General features: G+C 40.6%; 1 protein-coding gene across 1 annotated transcript in view; it reads right to left on the reverse strand.

Moving 5' to 3' along the window:
- GRAMD4 (GRAM domain containing 4) overlaps nucleotides 1–22337 on the reverse strand; it is an 81055-nt gene that overhangs the window by 53983 nt on the left and 4735 nt on the right. The window contains exon 2 of the mRNA XM_062018484.1: nucleotides 1336–1546. Coding sequence (XP_061874468.1) covers nucleotides 1336–1546 — 211 coding nt within the window. The remainder of the gene's footprint in view (nucleotides 1–1335; nucleotides 1547–22337) is intronic.

The following is a 22337-nucleotide window of genomic DNA, read 5'->3' on the forward strand; positions in this document are numbered from 1 at the left end:
ATCTTTCTGGAGCCTCTAGCTCTGCCACTCAGATGCCTATCATTAGATACAAATGGTATTCCCTGCTCTCCACACAAAAATATAATGTCTTAAGTTTAATCAAAATAAGCCAGTATTTACCTACCAAAAATAATCAGAAAATATGTTATAAGGGCACCAGCACAGATTAGTTCCAAGATACACAATACTCACACCTTAACAAATGACAGATGTCTTCAGTAGAATAAGAGCAAAGGAAAAGCATTCAACAGACTTTTTTGTCTGAGAAGCTTGAAGAACGGCATACAATACACTTTTTGTGAACAAAAAACGCTCTGTCATAATCTCATTTGTTCCATGATCACAGGAAAAAAATCTGGCAAAACAGGATCATATAAGCAGGACTGTGAGACCATCGGAGCCCACTTAAAAACCTTAATAGCTACTGAACAAGACATAAGCTGCCAATCCCAAATGGTGATGCTTAAGTAGGTTGAAGTCTTTAACATTCAAGGTGAACAATCCCTGTGCTTCTAGAGATGAGCTTTTGAGAGAATGGCCTGAACACATTTTGGAGATAAAAATTGCCCAGTGAACTTCCAAATAGGATAGTACAAATTCTGACTTTCAAGTCACATTCTAGAATAACTGTTAAATGGACAAATATTAACCTAGATGGTATTAGCACTCCAAGTTATAAGGATCCACAGACATTTTTTTTAACACTTAAAGAATTATTAGCTTTTTAAAACAATATTTAAGTTTTCTTGAAATGGTGTCTTTTAAAAAGGTAAGTCTATCTGGGTGTTTCTGCTTACAAACACCAAAGAGTTTCAGTGCCTGAAGAGTCTTGCTCACAACCTGCAGAAGTTTAAACCAGTTCTATTGTATGGAAGCATTACTGGATACAACACTGCAGTGAAGAAGGCAGCCATGGGACTCACTAACTCTAATGAAGCCACCAGAAGTCTTATCCCTGCAGTCCTTGCCAGTGCCATTTGAGCAGATCTATTTGAGTTCCTCAAACTGAAAAGAAGTCTTTCCTTCAGCTGTGTTCGTTAGTAATTCAACAAAACAAAACAAATTAAAATCAGACAGCATTCAGAAGCACACCCAGGATTAACAAACCTGTCAAGCAACAATACCTACAATCAATAGTAAGGTCAGGGAAATCTAGTACTAAGAAATTCATTGATCTTTCAAAAAAAAATGCAAACCTATTACTGGAAGCTTACTTCCTAGTCCATAGATCTTCAAGTATTAAATCCAAAATACAGCCACAAAGATTTATTGATTTCTGTTATTTTTTTTCTGCCTGACAGCTCCATAACAACATACGAGTACTTAAGTACTTACAGGGTCTCTCAGCTCTTCATTGTCTCGAGTTGTTGTCCGGGGTATTTTCACCGGAATTTCATCTCCACATTCAGTGTCTGAAGCATTTGGAGACTCTGCTAAATCAAGGAACTCATCTCTCTTGTGACCTCTGAACCTTATTTTGTCCAACTTCTTTAGCATGTTCAGCACTGCACTTTTCTGCTTTACCTTAACATGACGGTTGGAGTCTCTGCAAGAAACAAGACATCAAGAGTACTTTAGAAAGCTTATAATAAACCTAGATACACACATTCTAATCCCTAACTACTTCTAACCATCTTTCAAGGGCCTTCCTGCCACTGGAGGAAAAACATGCTGCAGCTGAGCTTTTTAACAGGCTTTTTTTCCCCCACAGTGTAACAGATGCATAATTTGCTTTTCAGTATTTGATGATTTACCATCTTCCCACACTATTATGATCTCTTTCTCTAAGCTATTTTTAAAGCAAGTGACAATGGACACAAGCTAACAACCTGCACTCCAAAGACAGGCTAGGAAGTCGGTTCCTAACAGGTTACTTGAAACCAAAAAAACATTCATCTGATAAGTCCACACTCTTCAACTTGCTGATGCTTTTAAAGACATGAAAATTCACTCAGCTTCACAACCAATCTTTAAATTCTCAGAAAATCTAGTGCAAAATCATGAGGTTATCATATCTCCCTATTGCTTCAGGCTAAGAAAACAAAGTACCAAGAGTTTACTAAAGAAAGCCACCAGACAGATCCACACAGAAGATCCTATCAAAAACTAGAGATTGTCCCAATCAAATATAAACCACATCCATGTGCACTGACAAAGGTCTTAAAATTACCCTACTAACAATCTTGCATAACCTTTGCTAGATTTCTATTATTTCCTTTGAGACACAAAGGAGAATCCCTGTATTAGTGATGCTTTCAAATTTTTGTAAAACCAGCATGACGAAAACTTTACTGGAAGAGAAACAGCACAGTCAGCTTTTTCACAGAATGTGCGGGTGCCGGAGCATCCAAAGGAGAGAGAACTGCCCAGGAGGTTTCACTTTCAGAGACAGTACTTGAATTGTGCAACACTCAAATTCTAAATCATAAATTATACTGGGAGAAGCATTTTCCTTCTTAAAAAAACACAACAGGGGAAAGCTTAATGTATGTAAATTCACTGTAATGGTAGCTTTGCAAGACACTGTCTCGTCTGATTTCTGATGAATACCAGACCCGCTGAATCAGTCTGATTCAATGCTCTACATATATGACCCACTGTACCAAAGGTACCAAGCTCTATCTTTTTTAAATTAAAAAAAACAACTCAAAACAAACAAAAAACCTTATTTTCTTGATTCTGTCACTGCAATAAGCTACCACTCTGGCAGTTTATAACAAACCAGCCACAATTTTCTCTCTTCCAAATTCTCTCATATAGTGCTCTCCCAAATGGACTTTTGCAGCGGTAAGAATTTATTTTCAGGCACTTCTTCCTGTTACTATTCATTTTTCCCCCTACGGTCAACACTGTCCTTCTCTTCATTAAAAAACATGCATAGCTTCATGGCACATCACCCCAGGCGCTAGTATGAGATGAAAAAGCAAAGACAGATTTAGACATGCATCATTTCAGGACCATAAACAAAGAGCAAGAAAGAAGAGTCTTTTGCTACTGGTTCCCAAGCCTTTGCAACTGAGGAATTTCCCAGCTCCTAACACAAACCTCTTTTCAACACAGCTTTTCGTCTTTCCCTGCAGATTCTCTGCTTATTCTAACACTTTGGCAGTGACTACTAACACCAAGTTCACACAAGATCCTTCCCTTCAAAATCTGCCTTAGTTTGCACCTCTGTCAAAGTTTACAAGCACTCTTCACTTAAACACTGAAGTATGAAACTAAGATAAATACCCTATAGCGCAGCTGGCAAAAAAACCTCTAAGCCTCTTCCTTTATCAAAGATGTTTAAAGTTGCAGCCCTATGTAATCTTTCACTTAAAGTGAACTATTTGTGATAACTCACACCAAGCTTATTTCTGCGAACAGCTCTTCTTTGAAGCTCTATTAATTGTCAAAGCTAAGTTTAAAATAGAAACACTTCTTGCTCATTCACTGACTATTTGATGAAGAAACTTGTCAGCTATCACATCCAGAAATATCCCTAGGCCTTACTATTAATAGCAACTAGAGAACAAATGCTATCAGGGAAGTTTAAACCTCTGATAAGCGCAATTTATCATGCTCCCTCCCATCTCAAAGATCTCCATCCACATGCTCAAACAGTTTTACGTACCATGTAAGTCAGAACAAACGCAAACTAGTTATAAACCAAAACCCATGCTGTCACTGCTAATAATGCAGCTACATGAAGAAATAATAAAGATGTTAGAATGCTATTTGGTCAGCCTTCATCAGCCCATCCCAATGGGGGACAAGCACGTATCCCAAGCCTTCTTATGAATGAAGCAGTTAACTCAGGGCTGCAGATGAGTGTTGCTGTACTGGGCAGAATCAGGAGTACTCAGCATTCTCCTGTTAAAGCCACATTTATCCACTGCTCCCCAAAGATCAGGGCTGGATCTGGGCCTCTTTTTATAACCTGATATATACAGTATTTGGACATTTCAAGATCTGATTTCAATTTTCCCCTTACAGTGGTTTCACATTCACTCAGGGAAAAGAAGCAAGAATGAACAAAAACATCTCAAGAGAGAGTAATCTCCAACCCTTCTCTTCAAGATTTGCCTTCAGGCAATGAAGAATAAAAGACCCACAAGGCCATTGAAAGGGCCCAGCACTGTGAATGCCTGGGTTGGACACTACTCAGCAAGTTCCCTGATGACACCAAAGTGGGAGGACTGGCTGATTCCCCAGAAGGCTGTGCTGCCATTCAGCGGGATCTTGACCAGCTTGAGAGTTGGGCAGAGAGGAACCTCATGAAGTTCAACAAGGACAAGTGCAGAGTCCTGCATCTGGGAACAAACAACCCCATGCACCAGTACAGGCTGGGGATCGAACTGTTGAAAAGCAGCTCTGCAGAGAGAGACCTGGGAGTCGTGGTTGATAATAAACTAAACATGAGCCAGCAATGTGCCCTCATGGCGAAGAAGGCCAATGGCATCCTGGGATGCATCAAGAAGAATGTGGCCAGCAGGTCAAGGGAGGTTCTTCTCCCCTTCTACTCTGCCCTGGTGAGGCCTCATCTCGAGTACTGTGTCCAGTTCTGGACTCTTCAGCTCAAGAGGGACAGAGAACTGCTGGAGAGAGTCCAGCACAGGGCCACCAAGATGATCAGGGGAAAGGGAGCGTCTTTCATATGAGGAAAGGCTGCAGGAACTGGGGCTGTTTAGTCTGGAGAAGAGGAGATTGAGGGAAGATCTTATTAACATTTACAAATATCTAAAGGGTGGGTGTCAGGAGGTTGGGACATCCCTTTTTTCTATAGTAGCTAGCAACAGGACAAGGGGTAATGGGATGAAGCTGGAACACAGAAAGTTCCACTTAAATGTAAGAAAAAACTATTTCACTGTGAGGGTGAGGAAGCCCTGGCACAGGCTGCCCAGAAGGATTGTGGAGTCTCCTTCCTTGGAGGTCTTCAAAACCCACCTGGACATGTTCCTATGCGGCCTGATCTAGGTGAACCTGCTTCTGCAGGGCGGTTGAACTAGATGATCTCTAAAGGTCCCTTCAAACCCCTACCATTCTATGATTCTACTTGGGGGACACAAAGTCCTAACTCCAGCCTCCTCCTAGGATGGTTCATGTATTTCAGCCCTAGGCCACAGAATAACCTGGCCAATAGATGTACCCAAGAATAAATTCACAGTACTTTTTAACTAGTAAAACTGAGGTACCTGTCCTCAAGCATGTTACCACCTGCCTTTTGAAAATTCAAACCTTTTTTTAAAGCACTAAGATCACTCGACTGAACAGTCAGCTTAAATTCTGTAACACAGAGGCTAGCAAAGAGATGTTATCAGTATCAATATTTTTTAAGTATTAGTCAGTAGGCTATTAAAAGAGGAAACAGTGAAGAATCCTGTTCCTAGGCATTATTTAAGTGCTTAAATACAAGAAGCTATTATATAAAAATATCTACTCAGAATTTTAAAATAACAAGATCATGTTGTCTAAAAATTGTTTTGAGATTACAGTGACATTAGATTAACCTAAGCAAAAACCTAAGCTTGCCAACAAGCTCCTATAGAAACCCATTATCTGGCCTCCAGTCAAATCTGCAAACTAAGATAGGCTTTTTTTGTCAGCAGTCTGTCCTTGCAACTAGCAGTTTTGGGTGTTTTTTTTAGAAAAAGATCAATAAATATGGTGACTTTTCAGCAGTTTTGGGCTTACTAGGAAAAAAAGCTTCTTGGAGATTTTGCATTCCAAGTGACACATCAAATTTAGGTATAAGCTTGAGGAAGCTTTTGTAAAATGTAAGGCCAGAATCTGATATAGAATTAGATTTGTTGTAAAATAAAGTAACTAAACATTAAAACACCTGTTTTACCATCATAGCTATTCATCTCTTCATCCTTTCACAACTACCTATCCACATCCTGAACTCCGCTGGTTCTGCTACAAATTTCAGGCTGTTTCTAGTAACTCCCCACATCAGCAAAACAAAAAAACAACATGCAGTTTTGCACATGCAGAGCTCAGAGTGCAACAGCAGACCAGCATCTCTCTCTGCTTTCAATCTAACTATAAACAAATATTATGAAGTTATAATAAAAACATAAATATTTTAACTCCATTCATTGTAAATGCTCTCATTTCCCTGTACTGTCATACACATGACAATAATTGTTCTCACTACCATACAACAAACAAGCTATAAGCAAGAGTTAACACTGCTATCATACTTATATACTATTAACTTGAGCAAAATAAAATAAATTATCCCCAATGAAGTTTCTTTGTGCATATAAACACCCTACAATTAATGTAAGCAACAGGAGATCTTTCCCATATTCAGTGCTATAAGAAAGTGCTGCAGAGCACAGTAAGCTAGATGCTGACTCTGCAAGACTGACTTAAGTCGAACTGTGTTGCACTTCAGCCAGATGTAATAATACTAGCAGGTCCTCTGTCATACTAAGGATATCTTACTTTAACATGCTTACAAACAAGGTCATTCATGCACCTAGGTTTTTAAGAAGGCAGTATTTATTTCTCTTGTTGCAGTAGCAGAGGTCAAACCAGAAAAATTAAATCAGCAGCCTGTAAAAATTATCCTGAAGTCTCAAGCCTCAGAGTCTCCTACAAGTGGCTCATAGGTTTCGGTTTTCTGATGTTGCATTTAGTTTTTATACAAAGATATGCTGAATCAGAGCACATGGCCTGATAGACTGGGCAGAGATTGAACAACTAAACCTTCACATGTGCTTATGGGAGAAAGGACTCCGCTTCACAACTAAACAGCCTAGTTTTTCTTAGCTGTTAAAACGCAAGCCTGCTACAAAAAGTCAGACAGCACAGCCTCAGCAAGTGCAAAAAAACCACACCAAAACCACTCCACTAAAACATCATAGATTGATCTCATCTCAGGTCAAATAAGCTATACAAGATAATGACACAGCAAAGGAACCTTCAAAAGCACCTATGTTCCTTTTGCTTGAAAAACAGCATTTCAGAAAGCTGAAGACAATATTGGAGTTGAAGCAAATTCAGTATATCCCTAGTTCTCATCTTTATACTCCATCTCCCTCACATTCTCCTTTCAATCTTAAAATGTCTTTCTGCAGAAGTCAGAGGTAAGAGTTCCAGTATTCCAGAAAACCAAGGCTGTGTGTGGATGAACACCATGTCAGCGCTAGGATATTTTGGTCTTATTGTGAGGGAGAGATGTGCAAATTGAGAGAGTGGAAAGATCAGGATTACATTAGGTATTCATTACTCCACTAAAATGCTCCTGTGTCTTATCCTTAAAGAGCTGACAGGAGAGCAGGAACACAAGATACACTCAGGCCATCCACACACCACCTGATACTGAAAACAAAGCTTGGCATGTTCTTTTCTGGACATGTCTAACTAAAGCTGAAAACCTCAGTGAGTATATCTAAGCCTACAAAAGATTCACGTTCCAGCTCTACATACTGGCTGTGCAAAAAGTTCCCTGTTGCTACATGATTTTTTTCCCCCACTTTTTCATTTTAATGGACATAATCTCATCTCAAGTCACTGTCTGAACACTTTGTACTTATTAATATTTAAGAAACTAAGCAGAGAAAGATCAACTGACTGCAATTGAGAGCTCCTTGTCTGCTCAGCTATTCTCCTCCCTGTGCATGCACTTCTCCCAAATTGCTCTCCAGAAGGCCCACACCTGTGAAGAAAGCCAGACTCACAGCATTTCTTCTTGACCAACTAGAAGCCATTTTGTACAGCTGAAGCTGGTACCTTTCAAGAAAACTTTACATTAATACATGAATTCAATAAGACACTTAAGTACATAGAAAAGACACAAACTTTACTCGTAACAGCCTTGTAATGAACAGCACCATGTAGGACTTCAATCACCCAGGATGCCATGGTATGTTAAGTTCTCTGTATGTCCTTACTTCTCATTGGAAACCAGGAAACAGCAACACTTTGGGCCAAACATCCAGTTGGACTGGCCAAGAGCAGTTTACAAATACTCTTCAAAAGTTACAGGCATTGCGCAAGTGCCCTCAATTTCCAGCATCAACACACATGCAAGGCTTGACCTTCAGAGTTGAGGTCTCCCCACAATCAACTTGTCACAGGTTCATCCTGAAATTAGTCATCAACTTAGAAGCACAATCTGGTTAAGTCTTCCTCCAATTACGTCATCCTTGGCTCCAGGGTCATTATATGAGGTAACGCATATACAGAGCGAACTACTTTCCGGTTTTGAGTAACACCTACTAAAAGCTCCCAAATCTTTCAGGGACAGAAGTCCTTAAAACTTTAAGTACTGACCAGACTAGATAGGGATAAACTAAGCAGATAGACTTTGCTGGGGCTTTTTCATGAGCGATGAAGTTATCAGTTAGACTACCTATGGCATGGAGAAATGTTATGCTTAGTAATTCAGGTTTATTTTTTCCCTTGAGTTTAAATGGAGATGAACAAAGAAAATCCCACCAAAATCATCTCCTCTGGGTTACACACTGCTAGCAGAAACAACACTTGATTAACACAGGTCAGAAACAGGCAAGAAGTTGTTCTACAGTGTTGCAGACTTAATTAGATGCAGCTATTAATTAAGTACCAACTCTGAAACAATTTAAATTGTCCACTGACTAGGGAGGAGGAGGGAAGGGAAAAAAAAAGAGAAAGCTGTGTAACATTTGGTACAGTACAACATGGGCACTGGAGACAGAAGTTCAATGTACAGATCTTGACTGTCAGTGGTGAGGTTGTCACAGCAACCATAATGCAGCTTCATGAATATGCATTACACTAAAATTATTTTTTTCCCTAAAAGAGACTAACGTGTCATTCAGCTCAAAACATGAAGCTGCCCGGGAGATGAATCGAGGTTGTACAATAAAAGTGACTCATCTTCAAACCTTCAGCCTGGCTGCTGCAGACATGAGGAGTTGGGGAGAGACGGGAGATACAGAACATGGCAGCACGGAGTTTTAGGACTCTCCCCTGCCAGAGGGTACTTCAGATCTGTCTGGCAAATATTTTAAGGCAGAGGTTCCCAAAATGAGCTGCTCAGTCCCTGCAAAGTTTCAGATCTGTGCAAGACATCAGTCTTAATTCCTCAACCACCTGGGGACAGGCCCTTCAGGAATACAGAGGAGGTGGCACCTCCATTGACCCTTCACAGAAGGAGGGAGAAAGGGGAGCTTCTGCTCCCACTGCTAGGTATAGTGCCCAAAATGGCTGAAATTTGTGTCCTTGGCTTGATCATCACTCACAAATCATGGCTGGAGTGGCTCACAAAAATACGTCAAACCACACACATGTATCTATACAGGTCACAAACCAGTGTGTCATGAAAGAAACCATGACAGAAGCAGAAATAGCAGTGACTATTTCTGCTCAGTAGCTGTGGGAGTTGTACTTTGTACTTAATCCTGCACTTAACATCACACTGGAAACACACCACCTCCAAAAACACAGCCCTTCCGCAAACACATTGATATTCTACACACCTGTCTCACTTTCATCACAAAACCTAAAGTTAGCAAGCTTTGTTAAATTCCTCTGTGAACTGGCAAACTGGCAATTTTAACACCACAAAGAGGAAGATAAAGCTCATTTTTCCCTCAAGAAACCTGTGTGGTAAAAAAAAAAGAAACACTTACTACATCAACAGAACAGCAGCATCAAAAACCCTGCAAAAATGACTTTGCCTGCAGAGGGGAAGTCAAGCAGCACACACAGGCTGGAGGAACTACTAGTTCAAGCCATGGTGCAGCATGTAGTTGCTTAGCACTGGTGTTCGCATGTTGTGATAGTAATAAAAGCTTATCACCCTTTAGGTGAATCCCTCACTTCCCAGTCATTGAGTTTCCCCTCGCCACCTCTGTCCCCTCCTGCTCCGTACCCATCCTGACTCCAGAGAAGCCTGAAGCCTACTTGATCCACAGACATCAATGGGAGCAACACCATTTCTGCCATGGCTTTTATGTCACTTGAGCACTCACGCAGTTTATTAGCTCATTGCTGATTCAACTAATTTCTGTGTTTGTTTTCTGGCAAGGTCAGTCTAATCAGAGCAGACAGCTATGCAGTCTCAGTCATGGGTTGCACAAGCTGTTAGAGTTGTCATGCCTCCCGCACAGAACATGTTTCTGGTTGTAGATGGGAGAAAGCATCCTTTCACAGCAACCACCTGCCTCAGGTTAAAAGACTGCAAAGCCACACCCTAAAGACTGTTCATGAAGCCGCCATAAAATGCATTTCAGAAATAAAGTCTCATGCTAGAGCTCTGGTCTCTCCTTTAAAGGATATAGGGGAAGAGCCTATCACACCTCAGCACTGACAAGAGGCCTTTTTCTGCTTCTTCACTCTGAATTTTGTCTACTGGTCAGGGTAGCCAAGAGTAAAGACGAGAATATGAACATCATCAACTCAGCAAGAGCTTCCATGTACAAGAAGGTTCAAACAGCTCAGGTCTGTCTGAGCTTCAACCAAGTAAGAAGCTAAGGCACTGGGGAAGCACTGGTTTGTAAGCAAGCACCACAAGTTCTGCCTACAGAGAGACACGGGGCTGATGGATGGCAGGGAATGACAGAACATTACCAACACAGGGTAAGGTTAGGCTATCACTGTGTATGTCACCTCTCCCACTATTCAAATGGAAGTATAAGAGGACTAGCTTGACCTGGCACTCAGAATAAAGATGGCCTTTTACAATCTGCTGTAAAATAAACATTTCAAGTCAGAAGTACATGTACTAGTACAGAACATCTTATTTAGTCTAATAAACTTATTATGGAAGCTGATGCCTAACTGCTCAAAAGTGTGAGCCCTGCCAGCCCTGAAGAAAGAATTTAATGCCATTCCTTCAAGTAAAAAAAGCACAAGTTGAGATGAATGCAGCTATATCTGTTTGATAACGACTGTGTTTTTTGTAACCTCAATTGCACATTCATTATCTTTCGATGATAAATACAGATAAATCAGAAAATAGTGTGCTCTTGAAGAAAAAGACACTTTGAGAACAGCTTTTCAAGGTCTATGCAGAATGGCTTGGGCCTAGCAGGTCTTTCTTTGAGCGGACTCAGCCACAGGCAAGTACTTCATCTACTCAGGGTGACTGCTCATGGCTCTCAGTAACCTTCAGAAACAGAACAAAGGTATGTAATGTGGTCTAGTTTTTGAAGAATGACTATGTTTTTTGGTCTTTTTTAAAATCAACCAAGATTTCAACTTGCTGTTCATTTTAAGAGAAATGAGGTCCACATTTGAAGCAGCTCACAGGTAATGACTGTAGCCTGACTAATCCCTGCTGACCTTGGCAATGCACGTACCTCCTCTGAGCACAGTTGAAAGCATGTAGTCCACTGGTGAAGAGAAGCCCTTACCAACAAAAGCCTGTAGCAACACGTGTAGGTAGCTTGCATGTCTGAGCAACAGCCAACACATGCCACAGTGCCAAGATACCTGTGCATTATAGTTTCACTGATGGCAAGGCGATACAAAAGGGATTACTAAAGCTATGAGGCAAAAGCCCACAGACATACAACTGATGTGCTACATATGCAACAACAACAAAAAAATGAGCTTGCCAATCATTTTGCTCACAAAGCAACCACAGGGCCATGTTTATACTCAGATCATTCTGCTGTTGGGACACCTTACTGAGAACAAGGCTAAGGGCCAGAGTACAGGATTCCCTCAATTAAGAGAGATAATTCAGCAGGAGCCGACGTTAACACTTTGTGGAGTAACAAGTTACCATGAGACCATCTAGATGGAAGTTTTCAGTAGAAGGTTGTCAGGATGCAGTGATTTTGTGTGCAACACCTTGCAACTTGCTTCTCCAAGCTTCAACTATTCTACTGCTGATCTGAGAATTCATGAATTCTACTGCTGATCAGAGAATTCACTGAAATATCTATGCTGCAAAAAAAACCCACATCAAACCCAAGTACTTCACATGTGGTGACTACAGAAATCAAAGAAAGACACAGTCAAAGGACTTCAGTATTTTACCAAACACCAGTAGCTCTCCAACTGACATCCAATCATAAAATAATTTTAATGAATTCAAGTTTTTTAACTTTTCCTTTGATGGGTTAATAAATGTTGCTGGTACGTGAATATACTTGTACTACAAAGATACAGCTAGCATACACCAGCTACAACCATCACTATAACTATAAATCTTTAATTTCATTCCTATATATTGGCCTTAACCTTACAGAGAATGTGTATAATCCCCAAATTCTACATATATCCATGCAATTAGCAGTGCTGCTGCTCTTTCTGTTCCTTCCTCCCTTTCCCCCCTCCAAAAAAAAAAAAAGGATGAAAATGCTCCTGAAGTTGGTGCTACAAGCACAGAAGAGATAGGGCGGGAATAAAAAAAAAACAAACAAACCACTGTGGATTATGCAAGTTTGTAGTGTTGTAATTCCTCATCACACCAACTTCTAAATAAAAAACCATAAAGTATTGTGTAAAAACTTGCATAAAAGAGCACTGTGTCAAAGACTGCTATGCCGTGTAACACAAAGGAGGGAATTATCCAAGTAAGTTAAATGAAGGAATAACAGCAAAACAATAAGTTTCATACAATAAATGCGGCTTCAGGCGTCAACGGCATTTCTGGTACTGTCTGTACTACTTAGTCGCTTGTAAATGCCACAAACTACTCCTTGAAATCTTATCACAGAGTAAAAAAAACCCTCAAGGTCAAGGTTCCACTAGATCTACAGAAATGCAGACAGCAGTTCTGCTGGAAAACAGCACTTGGGTAAAGAGCCTCTCATCCCACTCACATAGTCTGTCAAAAGATGAGAGGGATCTTTTCCCTCCAGGTAGCAGAGTTTGGAAACAGCAGAGGAAGTTGCATGACATGGGAACAGACCAAACTTGTCCTCTAGGTATCATGTAACCCTCCTCCATTTCTTCAGAGCACAACCCTTTATGTAAGTCTCTCTGCACTGTTGGCACATTTGCTATAAACAGAACTGAATCACTGTACCCGAAAGACAGTTTTGATTTCTTAATCGCAGTTACTTTTTTAAATAATTTGGCTATTTAACTGACTTCTCTTAACATAGTGAAATGTTGAAAGGCTTAATGTTGAAAGGCCCTGCTGTTCAAGGTAATCTGCCTTACAGGAGCAAACCTCTATTCCCCCCACATTTCAAACCACATCATTCCCTCAGTAGGCAGAATATCTGATTTTTGTCATACAATAGAACAGAATCACAGAACAGTTTGGGTTACAAGGGACCTTAAAAGCTAACCTAGTTCCAACTCCCCTGGCATGGGCAGGGACACTTTACACCAGACCAGGTTGCTCAAAGCTCCATCCAACCTGGCCTTGAACAAAGATGGAGCACCCACAGCCTCTCTGGGCAACCTGTTCCAGTACCTCACCACTCTCACAGGGAAGAACTTCTTCCTCATATCTAATCTAAATCCTCCCTCTTTCAGTTTGAAGCCATTATGCCTTTTCCTATCACTCCATGCCCTTGTAAAAAGGTCCCTCTCCGGCTTTCTTGTAGGCCCATTTAGGTAACGGAAGGCTGCTATAAGGTCTCCCTGGAGCCCTCTTTCTTCTCCAGGCTGAACAATCCCGACTCTCTCAGTCTATTTTCATAGAAGATAATCTCCCTACTTGCAATAGTAATTTTGAATTTAAAAAAAAAAAAAAAGAAAAAGAGAAAGAAAAAAAAGAGAACAACAAAACCAAAGATGGTATAGCCACACCAAGCAGCAGAATGTCCAGCCCAATATGAAACTAGAGGGGCCATAGGGAATATAATCACAGTCCTGCAAGTTAACTCTTTTGTTTGGTAAACTGCTTGGGTATTCAGCCAAAACTGCAGATCTTTCATTTCACATGTTGATTTTAACATGTTTTTGACAGCAAAATAAATGGAAATCTTTGCTATTAAATCTGATTCTTCCAAGAAGCGTATGCAGCCTGGGCATCTCCTCCAGAGTCTTCCCCAATAACCTCCATACATAGTAACAACTGTTGTTTAAAAAGCCAATTTTGGTGATATTACTAACTACACTAAGCAGAGTATGCAAGGTAGACACTAGTACAACCTAGGAAAAGGCTACCATACATGCTTAATAGTTGTGACAGTTAAATAGGCAATCAGTAGAGAACTACAAACATGAGGTTGAGCAGAGGGTGTCCCTTCACTCCACCAGCAGTTTACAGACTGGGGACGACAGCTTGGGGTTATGCCAGGAAGTAGAATAGCATCAGAAAGAACAACAGAGCCTGCGAGTCACACACTTGTAGAGAAATACATGGGATGGGGGGAAAACAAAAGACATTGCTCCAGTTAAGTTTCCCATGCATTCTTGTCTTTTCTCCTGAATTTTGTAAGTTCATGAAACCAATTCGTTCTGCAAACAAAACCAAAGTAACTCCTCAATCCAGACTCTCAATACTGGTACAAATGAACTCTGCCAGTAGTCATAACCCACTAATCTCCAGACACACACAGAGCAGCTCAGCTCCCCACCTTCAGCAGCCTGGCATACATGGCTGCATGCACGATTGATGGAGGAATGGGGAGGAAAGATGGAGATACATAGCTATACTCTATGAACAATTTTGCCTCCTCATTAAAGCATGCATGGTGTTGAGGAAAATTAAACAAAAAAAGCCTGCAATTTCAAGACAGCACAGAAATAAGTTACATAAGTCTGTAAGGAAAGTACAAAGCCTCTTCCTAAACAAGTAAACCAGTCAGCTGAGGCTATGACCTTAAACTAGCCCAGTTCTTACTGACTTCGCCATATCTGTAGGAAATAGACACTTTTATGGCACTTGTTAGATCCTACTGTCTCATAATTGCAGATGGAAAATTGGAGAAAAAAAAAAATACACAGGAGTTAACAAGGTGTCTTAGAGCACGTCTTTAAATAAACCATGGCACAGTAACATATCCAGCTCCCCTGCTCTACCAAGGGAGAGCCTGCTGTTGGCAACATCACTGAAACATGGCATTTCTCCCAAGAGAGGCCAGCCCCTCTCTTCATAGAGCCATATTAGTAAGGTTGCCACTGTATGTCAATGTGGGATGCACTGGACATAAAGAGGCAGAAAAAAATCTCTGCCAGTTTGGGTTTTTGATCCTAAACGTGAGACAATCTATGAATCCAATGGTGTTTGCAATTAATGGATCAGCTCTTCATTTTATTAACCAAGCCTGTACAAGCACTCTGATTACCATACTTTTTGCATGCTCTATTTCAAAACAAAGTATTTTCTCATCTCAAAATGTCACAAATATGCCACAAAGCCTGTCAGGCTGCTAAAATGATACAAATGCAATGATAGTAAATAGCAACCTGGTGCATCACTAAGTCCTCAGACTTGAAACAGATTTAAATTAATGCAAAGATAACAGGACGGAGAGTTTAGTAATGAAGTGTAGAAACCAAGGAAGAAGAAATAAGATTGTTTCAGTCATCATTTCAATCAGAACAAGCAACTTAACAGCTTCAGGCCAGAATCTACGTCTGTCTCTAAGACTGGGACAATGGCCAAAATTTCACTACTTGAGCTGATGGATTTATTTATGCCACAACGACACTTCACTTAGCAATGATAAAGGCCCAAAGGTCACAATACTTTAAGAAAAAGGGTTATATACAGGCAGTACATCTTCTTGCAGTTACTGTTGGTGTAGGGAAGGAAGGAACAGGGATTGTTTTTCCTTGTGCACACCTACCTGTCCTACAAGCCACCATAAAATCTCTTCAGCTGTGCCCAGTTCAAAGCTTCCAAAGTTCACAAAGGAGATTTGTGTAGAGATCTCACCTTTCTTCGTACAACCACTCCTAAGAAATGGTTTGTTTTTCCAAGTCAAAGCCAGAGAGAAGCCAGTAGTGCCTCACGGAAAAATTGAGAGGCTCTACCACCAGCTGACACCCAGAGACCACCCACAGATTTCCAAAGGACTTTCTGAAAACTCCCTAAAAGATCTGAGGGAAGGAGTAGAAACAAAGGCAGAGAGCATTTTTTACACTTCCTTCAGTCTCTTAACCAAGACTTCTTCCATCTCTAGCTTATTCCCAGATACCTCATTAATATTCACATATCTTGGAATTTTAAAAATCAAACTATGGATTTCCCTTTTCAAGTTCAATTAGCAATCTGGCTCAAATATTTGATAGTTGAGGGAAACAAGCCTTTTGGCTTACACTACAATAATGTTTCAACACATACAGTCTCTCAAAGTAATGGGAAGAGGGAATTATGAGACTTTTTCCATTACTGACAGAAGCCTGCTGAAGACAGCGGGACATGATTGAACCACCAGCTAGGACCAAACTCTCACTTATGTAATTGACACTGATGTTAAAAAAATCCAAACAAAACATCAAAAAACCCCTCACTGTGCCACATTATTCTTGAATATTTTAGGGATTCCAAGAGGCTCCCATCTGCACACAAAAGTAAACTACAGAGCATCAAATTTACTGATGGAAAAAAAGAAAGAAAAAAAAAAGATGCCATCTTTGGATTTCTTTGTGATAGGCATCTGGGGCCTTCATCCAGCTGCAGGATCCAGGGAGGCTGACTAAACTTCAGCAGGGACTTGGATGGCTCTAAATGGGTGTCTGTTCTAAGCAAGACCTAAGTCATAGAAGATGACATGACAAGAAACAGGGATAGGCTGTCTTTAGGGTGAAAAGACATAAATACACAATGAAGGGATAGTTCATATTCTACAGAAACTCCTGCCAAACCCTTCTATTTATTGGATAGTACAAAACCTTCAGAAACTAAACCGCATTCTTAAACAAGGGCTGTTCTGGGTTTTTATTACCGCATTCAACTTTGATACCCAACAGCATACCAGTGGCATCAGGCCTCCAAGAGCTGTATTGTAACAAGCAGACTAAAAAACATACCCTGCTACAACCTCTCCATCAGAAGAGGCAGCCACACAACACAGAAGACGTGAAAACAAGTTTTTCTGATCAACAAGACTCTCTTGCAGCCAGTGCAATGGTTTCTGGATGCCCAGAAATCACAACAAACGGTAATATTGGAAACCTGGGTCCAATTGGTGTGTAACTATCCCTAAGATTTTTGGCTAAGGGCTCACACACGTACAGAAAAACATCTTTAGGTTTGGTATGTAAGTTAACAAAGCTACAGAAAATGACAGACCATACTGGAATTCCTACACAACAGTGCGTACAACAACACACAGGGGATGGAGAAAATGTCTCTTTTCAGGAATGATAGGACTCACACAGAATCATATAATGATACGAGTTGGAAGGGACCTCATCTAGTTCAGCCCTCTTGCTCAAGTAGGTCCACCTAGATCAGGCGACAAAGGAACATGTCCAGGTGGATTTTGAAAACCTCCAGAGAGGCTCCACACCTCTCTCACAGTTCTTGGCCATGAGAGCACATTGCTGGCTCATGTTCAGTTTATTATCAATCAGGACTCTCAGGTCTCTCTCTGCAGAGTTGCTCTCCAGCAGGTCAATCCCCAGGCTGTACTGGTGCATGGGGTTGTTCCTTCCCAGATGCAGCATTCTGCATTTGTCCTTGTTGAACCTCACGAGGGTCTTCTGTGCCCAACTCTGAAGCCGGTTGAGATCTCACTGAATGGCAACACAGCCTTCTGGTGAATGTCACAGTCTTCCCAAATCTTTATTTATAGGTGTTTTCTTTAACAAGACTGGCTACCAAGTGAGCTTTACCAGGTTCCACCTTGCCAGACAAAGTGTTTTGCTCTCTCTCCCCAATACCCCAGTGGCAATACTCATATTAATAGTTATAACCATGTTTTACAAAACACTTCTAATTTAAGAGTTGAATCTAGTGATTCATCTTTATTTAAAAAGAAAAAAAAGAAGTTACTTCAAATTATTATCAACTTGTAAGAAAGGAAATCTGCATGTCTGTAGCTAATCTACTTCAAGAGCTGCTGTCTGGCATTTCCTCCCTGGTTCGGAAACATCAGTGATGCATCTACTTCCTAAAAACAGTTTTTCATATCCCATTTCAGAGAACGAGCAATCTGTGGTCAGACAGCCCCTTATTAGCATTTCCAGTAAGTATTTCTGTCTTGACCTGCTTTTGTTCTTTCACAACAATGCAGTATTAACTTCATAGCAACTAAATCACTGAATTAAAAAAAAAAAGCTCTAGAAAACATCAGTCTGTGTAACTACCAACACTTGGTTCAGCTGGAGCTTTTCAAAGAGAAAATTTTTTTAAAAAGCAAATCACCATCTTTAAAGCAAACAGATAATCTTCTTTTGTGTCAATCCATGTAGTGTTTCCAAAACTCATCTAATACCACTGTTCAATAGTTAAATATGCACATTAAATTTTTTTTGTGCAATGAGTGAGGTCTGATGTATTTTCATATTAACTCTCAGATATTACGATGAACTTTTAGCCAGCTGAGAAGAAAGCCACCTTCAGGCTAAAGTAAACAGATGCAGTTTGCTTCAGACAATAAGGAATACAAACTACATAGAAAGATTTTCCATGATTTAACAAAGACAATAAACTGTCACCAACAGTAGACTAATGAGTCACAGACAATGGCTTAATCCTTGAAGCTTATCTGTAAAGAAAAAAAAAATCTATGCAATTTCTAAGTATTAACAACAAAACAGAAAATGAGTTTTGAATAGCTCCTATAATCAGCATTCAGGATAGATATATGCATCCAAGTGAAATCCGAAGCGGATACTGCACACAGCCAGGCTTGCATTCCACCAAGAAAACCCGACTGAAAATGCCAATCATTGTTTCTTATTCAAAAAGCATATGCTGTCCCTGCTCTGCTTAAACAGAGCATTGCTGAGGGCCAGAGAGCTTCACCAAAACTCAAACTTCTAAGCAAAGCGAGCTCCATGTTCCTCTGGCAAAAAAAGAAATGGTATTTGTGCCTCACTGGCTTTCAATGTGTTGTGGTAGAGGGATAAGTGATCCAGCATTATAGGAAATCATTGGCAGAGCCCACAAGCTGAGGAAAAGCTGCTAGTGGAGGAAAAACAAAAAGAAGCAGGAGTAGCTTTAACAAAAAGAAGCAGGAGTAGCTTTAACAAAAAGTGTGTTTGCTGTAAAAATGTTTGTTAACAGAGTTTTGTGGGGAAAATTAGGATGATTCCACTTTGGCTGGTTATTCCTATAACAGAAAGTAAAAATTAGAACTGTCGAATATGTGTACATTCATCAGTCCCTACAAGCAACTCCACTGGGGAGCAAAAGCAAAAAATCCTTCTAAATAGGCCCAGACACTTTTGTAAGCATCAAAAGCTTTATATTCAGAATGTTTCTCTGAAACAAAACAGGGCTAGCTCCAGACAATCAGAAGAGGCCACAGTCCTCATTTCTGCAGTGTTTTACAAACTCTTGACACTAGTTTTAATTACCACAAGCTTCCACGAAGCTCCTACAGCTGAAGAAAATCTTGGGAGCACAGCACCCTGCAGCAGCTGGTGGTTCTCCCAAAGGATCAGAGTGTCCAGCCAGATGCTCTGTGGCTTGTTGGGAAGTACATTCCTCATTGCACAATCCCTGTGGATCCCACAGAGCTGCTGAGATCATGCAGGGATTCACTCAAAACCAAGCTGCATCACATTTTCATACAAAAGATGATCTCAGACACTTGGCAATACCTTTTGGGTTGCTTTGCAGATTAGCCTTTAAGAGGAACATTAAGATATTGGATAAAAGCATTGCAGAAGTCCAAAGAATTATCAAGTTCGTAATGCCTAAGAGTGCTTTAATGCTTTGAAAAGTTAAGACTACATAACGAACATAGTTATACAGACTCCACTCTACTCCTGTTCCTTCTGATGACAAGACCCTTGCAAGCTGATACAAGACTCAGTAGTCTAGGGTACTGGTTTTTACTAGCATATGACAATCACAGTTCAAAGTTGCCCTAATATTAGTCACACAAGGATGCTTTGGATGTTTTGTTGCTCTCAGGTCCCATGCTTCGCAGCTATCTGCCCCACACAAACAGGATGGCAGCTGCTGGGAATAAAACCTCTCAGTTACAAGCTGCAAGAGGAAGTAGCCAGGATCTTCAACGATGATATATGCAGGCAACTCCCTTGCTGTTAGTCCCTTATCCACAAGGGAAAAGGTGAGTGAGAGGAAAGATGAAGAAAGCCCCAAACCCAAGTGAGTTCAGAGACAGGATCCTGAGTTAGAGGTCATATGGCATCTTGATTTTTAATCCAGTACCCAAGGTCCTGTTCATTGACTGCCATGTAAATGCAAACAACATCTCACCAGCAATGCACAGCATTTTATCTTTGGGTCCTGAACATGCTATCTTGTTGCAATAGTTCTGCATCTTACAAACTGCTCAGAGCCCAGGCTACTGTTCCTTTGCCTCCCAGAATCAGGTTATGGATATTTTCAGAAGAGTCTCATCTATGTTTCTGAGGTCTCTAAGGCTCAAATTGTTCCTGGCAGCATGCTTTCCCTGGAACAAAACCTACTACTCGTAGTGGTCCCACTACTACAGAAGTGTCTGGGGAACCAGCTTGTGCCTGAAACATGCAACTACACAGCACTCAAATCTGAAGTAAACTGACTCAGATCTGAAGTAAATTATGGATTTAGATACTCACGTCAGTGCTAACATAACTAGGAGGGACCCCGAAGCTGTATAGCTGCAAGACATCATCTGGTACTAACAAAAGTAAGATGGAAAAAAGATATCCTTGTCAGGATCATAATGCAGCATCATGGACTATGCATGGCCTGCAAACTATGTTTTAAGAGACCCTTCTCTAGAGGCTTCACATTTCCCCATCCCTATGACTGCGACACTGCTTAAATACTGCTGACGGTTAGCAATCCAACATGCCTCTCTATGGCCCTGCTACATTTCCCCAGGAATTACAACATGCTGTTAACCTTGAAAAGCATAGTAAGTGATTTTAAAATGCAGTTATTGTGCACACTGGGAATGCAGAGATGAGATCCAGAGAGAGAAGAATTAAAACATGCAAACCATCTCCTGGATTTAGAAGAGATGTGGAGCCTCGGGTAGCAAAATCTGTGGTGGGAGGATGGAGGACTTTTTTATGAAGGTAGATCTAGAGCTAAAACTCTTTTAAGAAGTTTTCTTTTGCATACACATTTCTAACTTGAAGTAGCCCCTTTTCATAATTTAAGCTAATTATAAACTTCAGGTTATTAAATAAACTCTGCTTTGAGGATCTCATGATGACTGTATCTTTCACTGAAGAGTACTAACTCTTACTCTCTGAGAAGTGGTTGGTTTCCAAACCAGTGAATTTGAAACATTCTGTATGTAAGTAACCTGATAGTTGAAACAACTATTGAAGGTACAAGTGGCTTTTACAACATGGTAAAAAATGCCAAGCATTAGTAATGTTAGTTACTAATACAAACCGCTGAAAGTCCTATAGAGAGCTCTGATAAGATAGTTTTACCAGTTGGAAACTAATTGCACTCAGTCACTAATTGCATACATCAGGCCGGCATGGAGTGCATGCCTTTGTTCCCTTTAATCAAGATAAGTACAGACCTTTCACGTTGTGCAGTTACTTTCAGGCAAGATCTATAGAAATTTCAAGTGAGATCTCATTGCTGTATATAAACACATAAAAGGAAGGTGCAGAGAGGACAGAGCCAGGCTCTTCTCAGTGGTGCCCACTGACAAGACCAGAGGCAATGGGCACAAACTGGAACATAGGACATTCTCTCTGAACACTTTTTCACCTTAAGGGTGAGCAAGCATTGGCACAGGTTGCCCAGGAAAGCTGTGAAGTCTCCAGCCTTGGAGATATTAAAAGAAGTGTCTAGACTGTGCCCTGGGCAACTGTCTCTAGGTAGCCCTGCTTGAGCAGAGAGTTGGACCAAATGACCTCCAGAGGCCCCTTCCAACTTCGCCTACTCTGTGATTCTGTGAAATAAAAAGACTAGTTCTCTTCAGACACTGATGAGACATCTAGAATAAGTTTTACTGTAAATTTGATGCATTCTTGTTAATGTGTGTATCTAGAACAGGTGATGTGCACCTCACAAACCACCCCAAAGAAATTGCTGCACTAACTCAGTTTTTGTGAGAAGCCTCAACTAAACAGAATTTCAGTTTCCATCAAGATACAGACGTAGTTTTTAAATTAGAAGAGACAAGAGGAGACTGTGGGGGGGAAATCTCATCAATATTTACAAATATCTAAATGGTGGATGTCAGGAGGTTGGAGCATCACTTTTTTCTACTGTATCTAGTGACAGGACAAGGGGTAACGGGATGAAGCTGGAGCATAAAAAGTTCCATTTAAACATAAGAAAAAACTATTTTACTGTGAGGGCGAGGGAGCCCTAGCACAGGCTGCCCAGGGAGGGTGTGGAGTCTGCT

Source organism: Colius striatus, chromosome 1 (genome assembly GCF_028858725.1).
Source record: "Colius striatus isolate bColStr4 chromosome 1, bColStr4.1.hap1, whole genome shotgun sequence".
Lineage (NCBI taxonomy): Eukaryota > Metazoa > Chordata > Aves > Coliiformes > Coliidae > Colius > Colius striatus.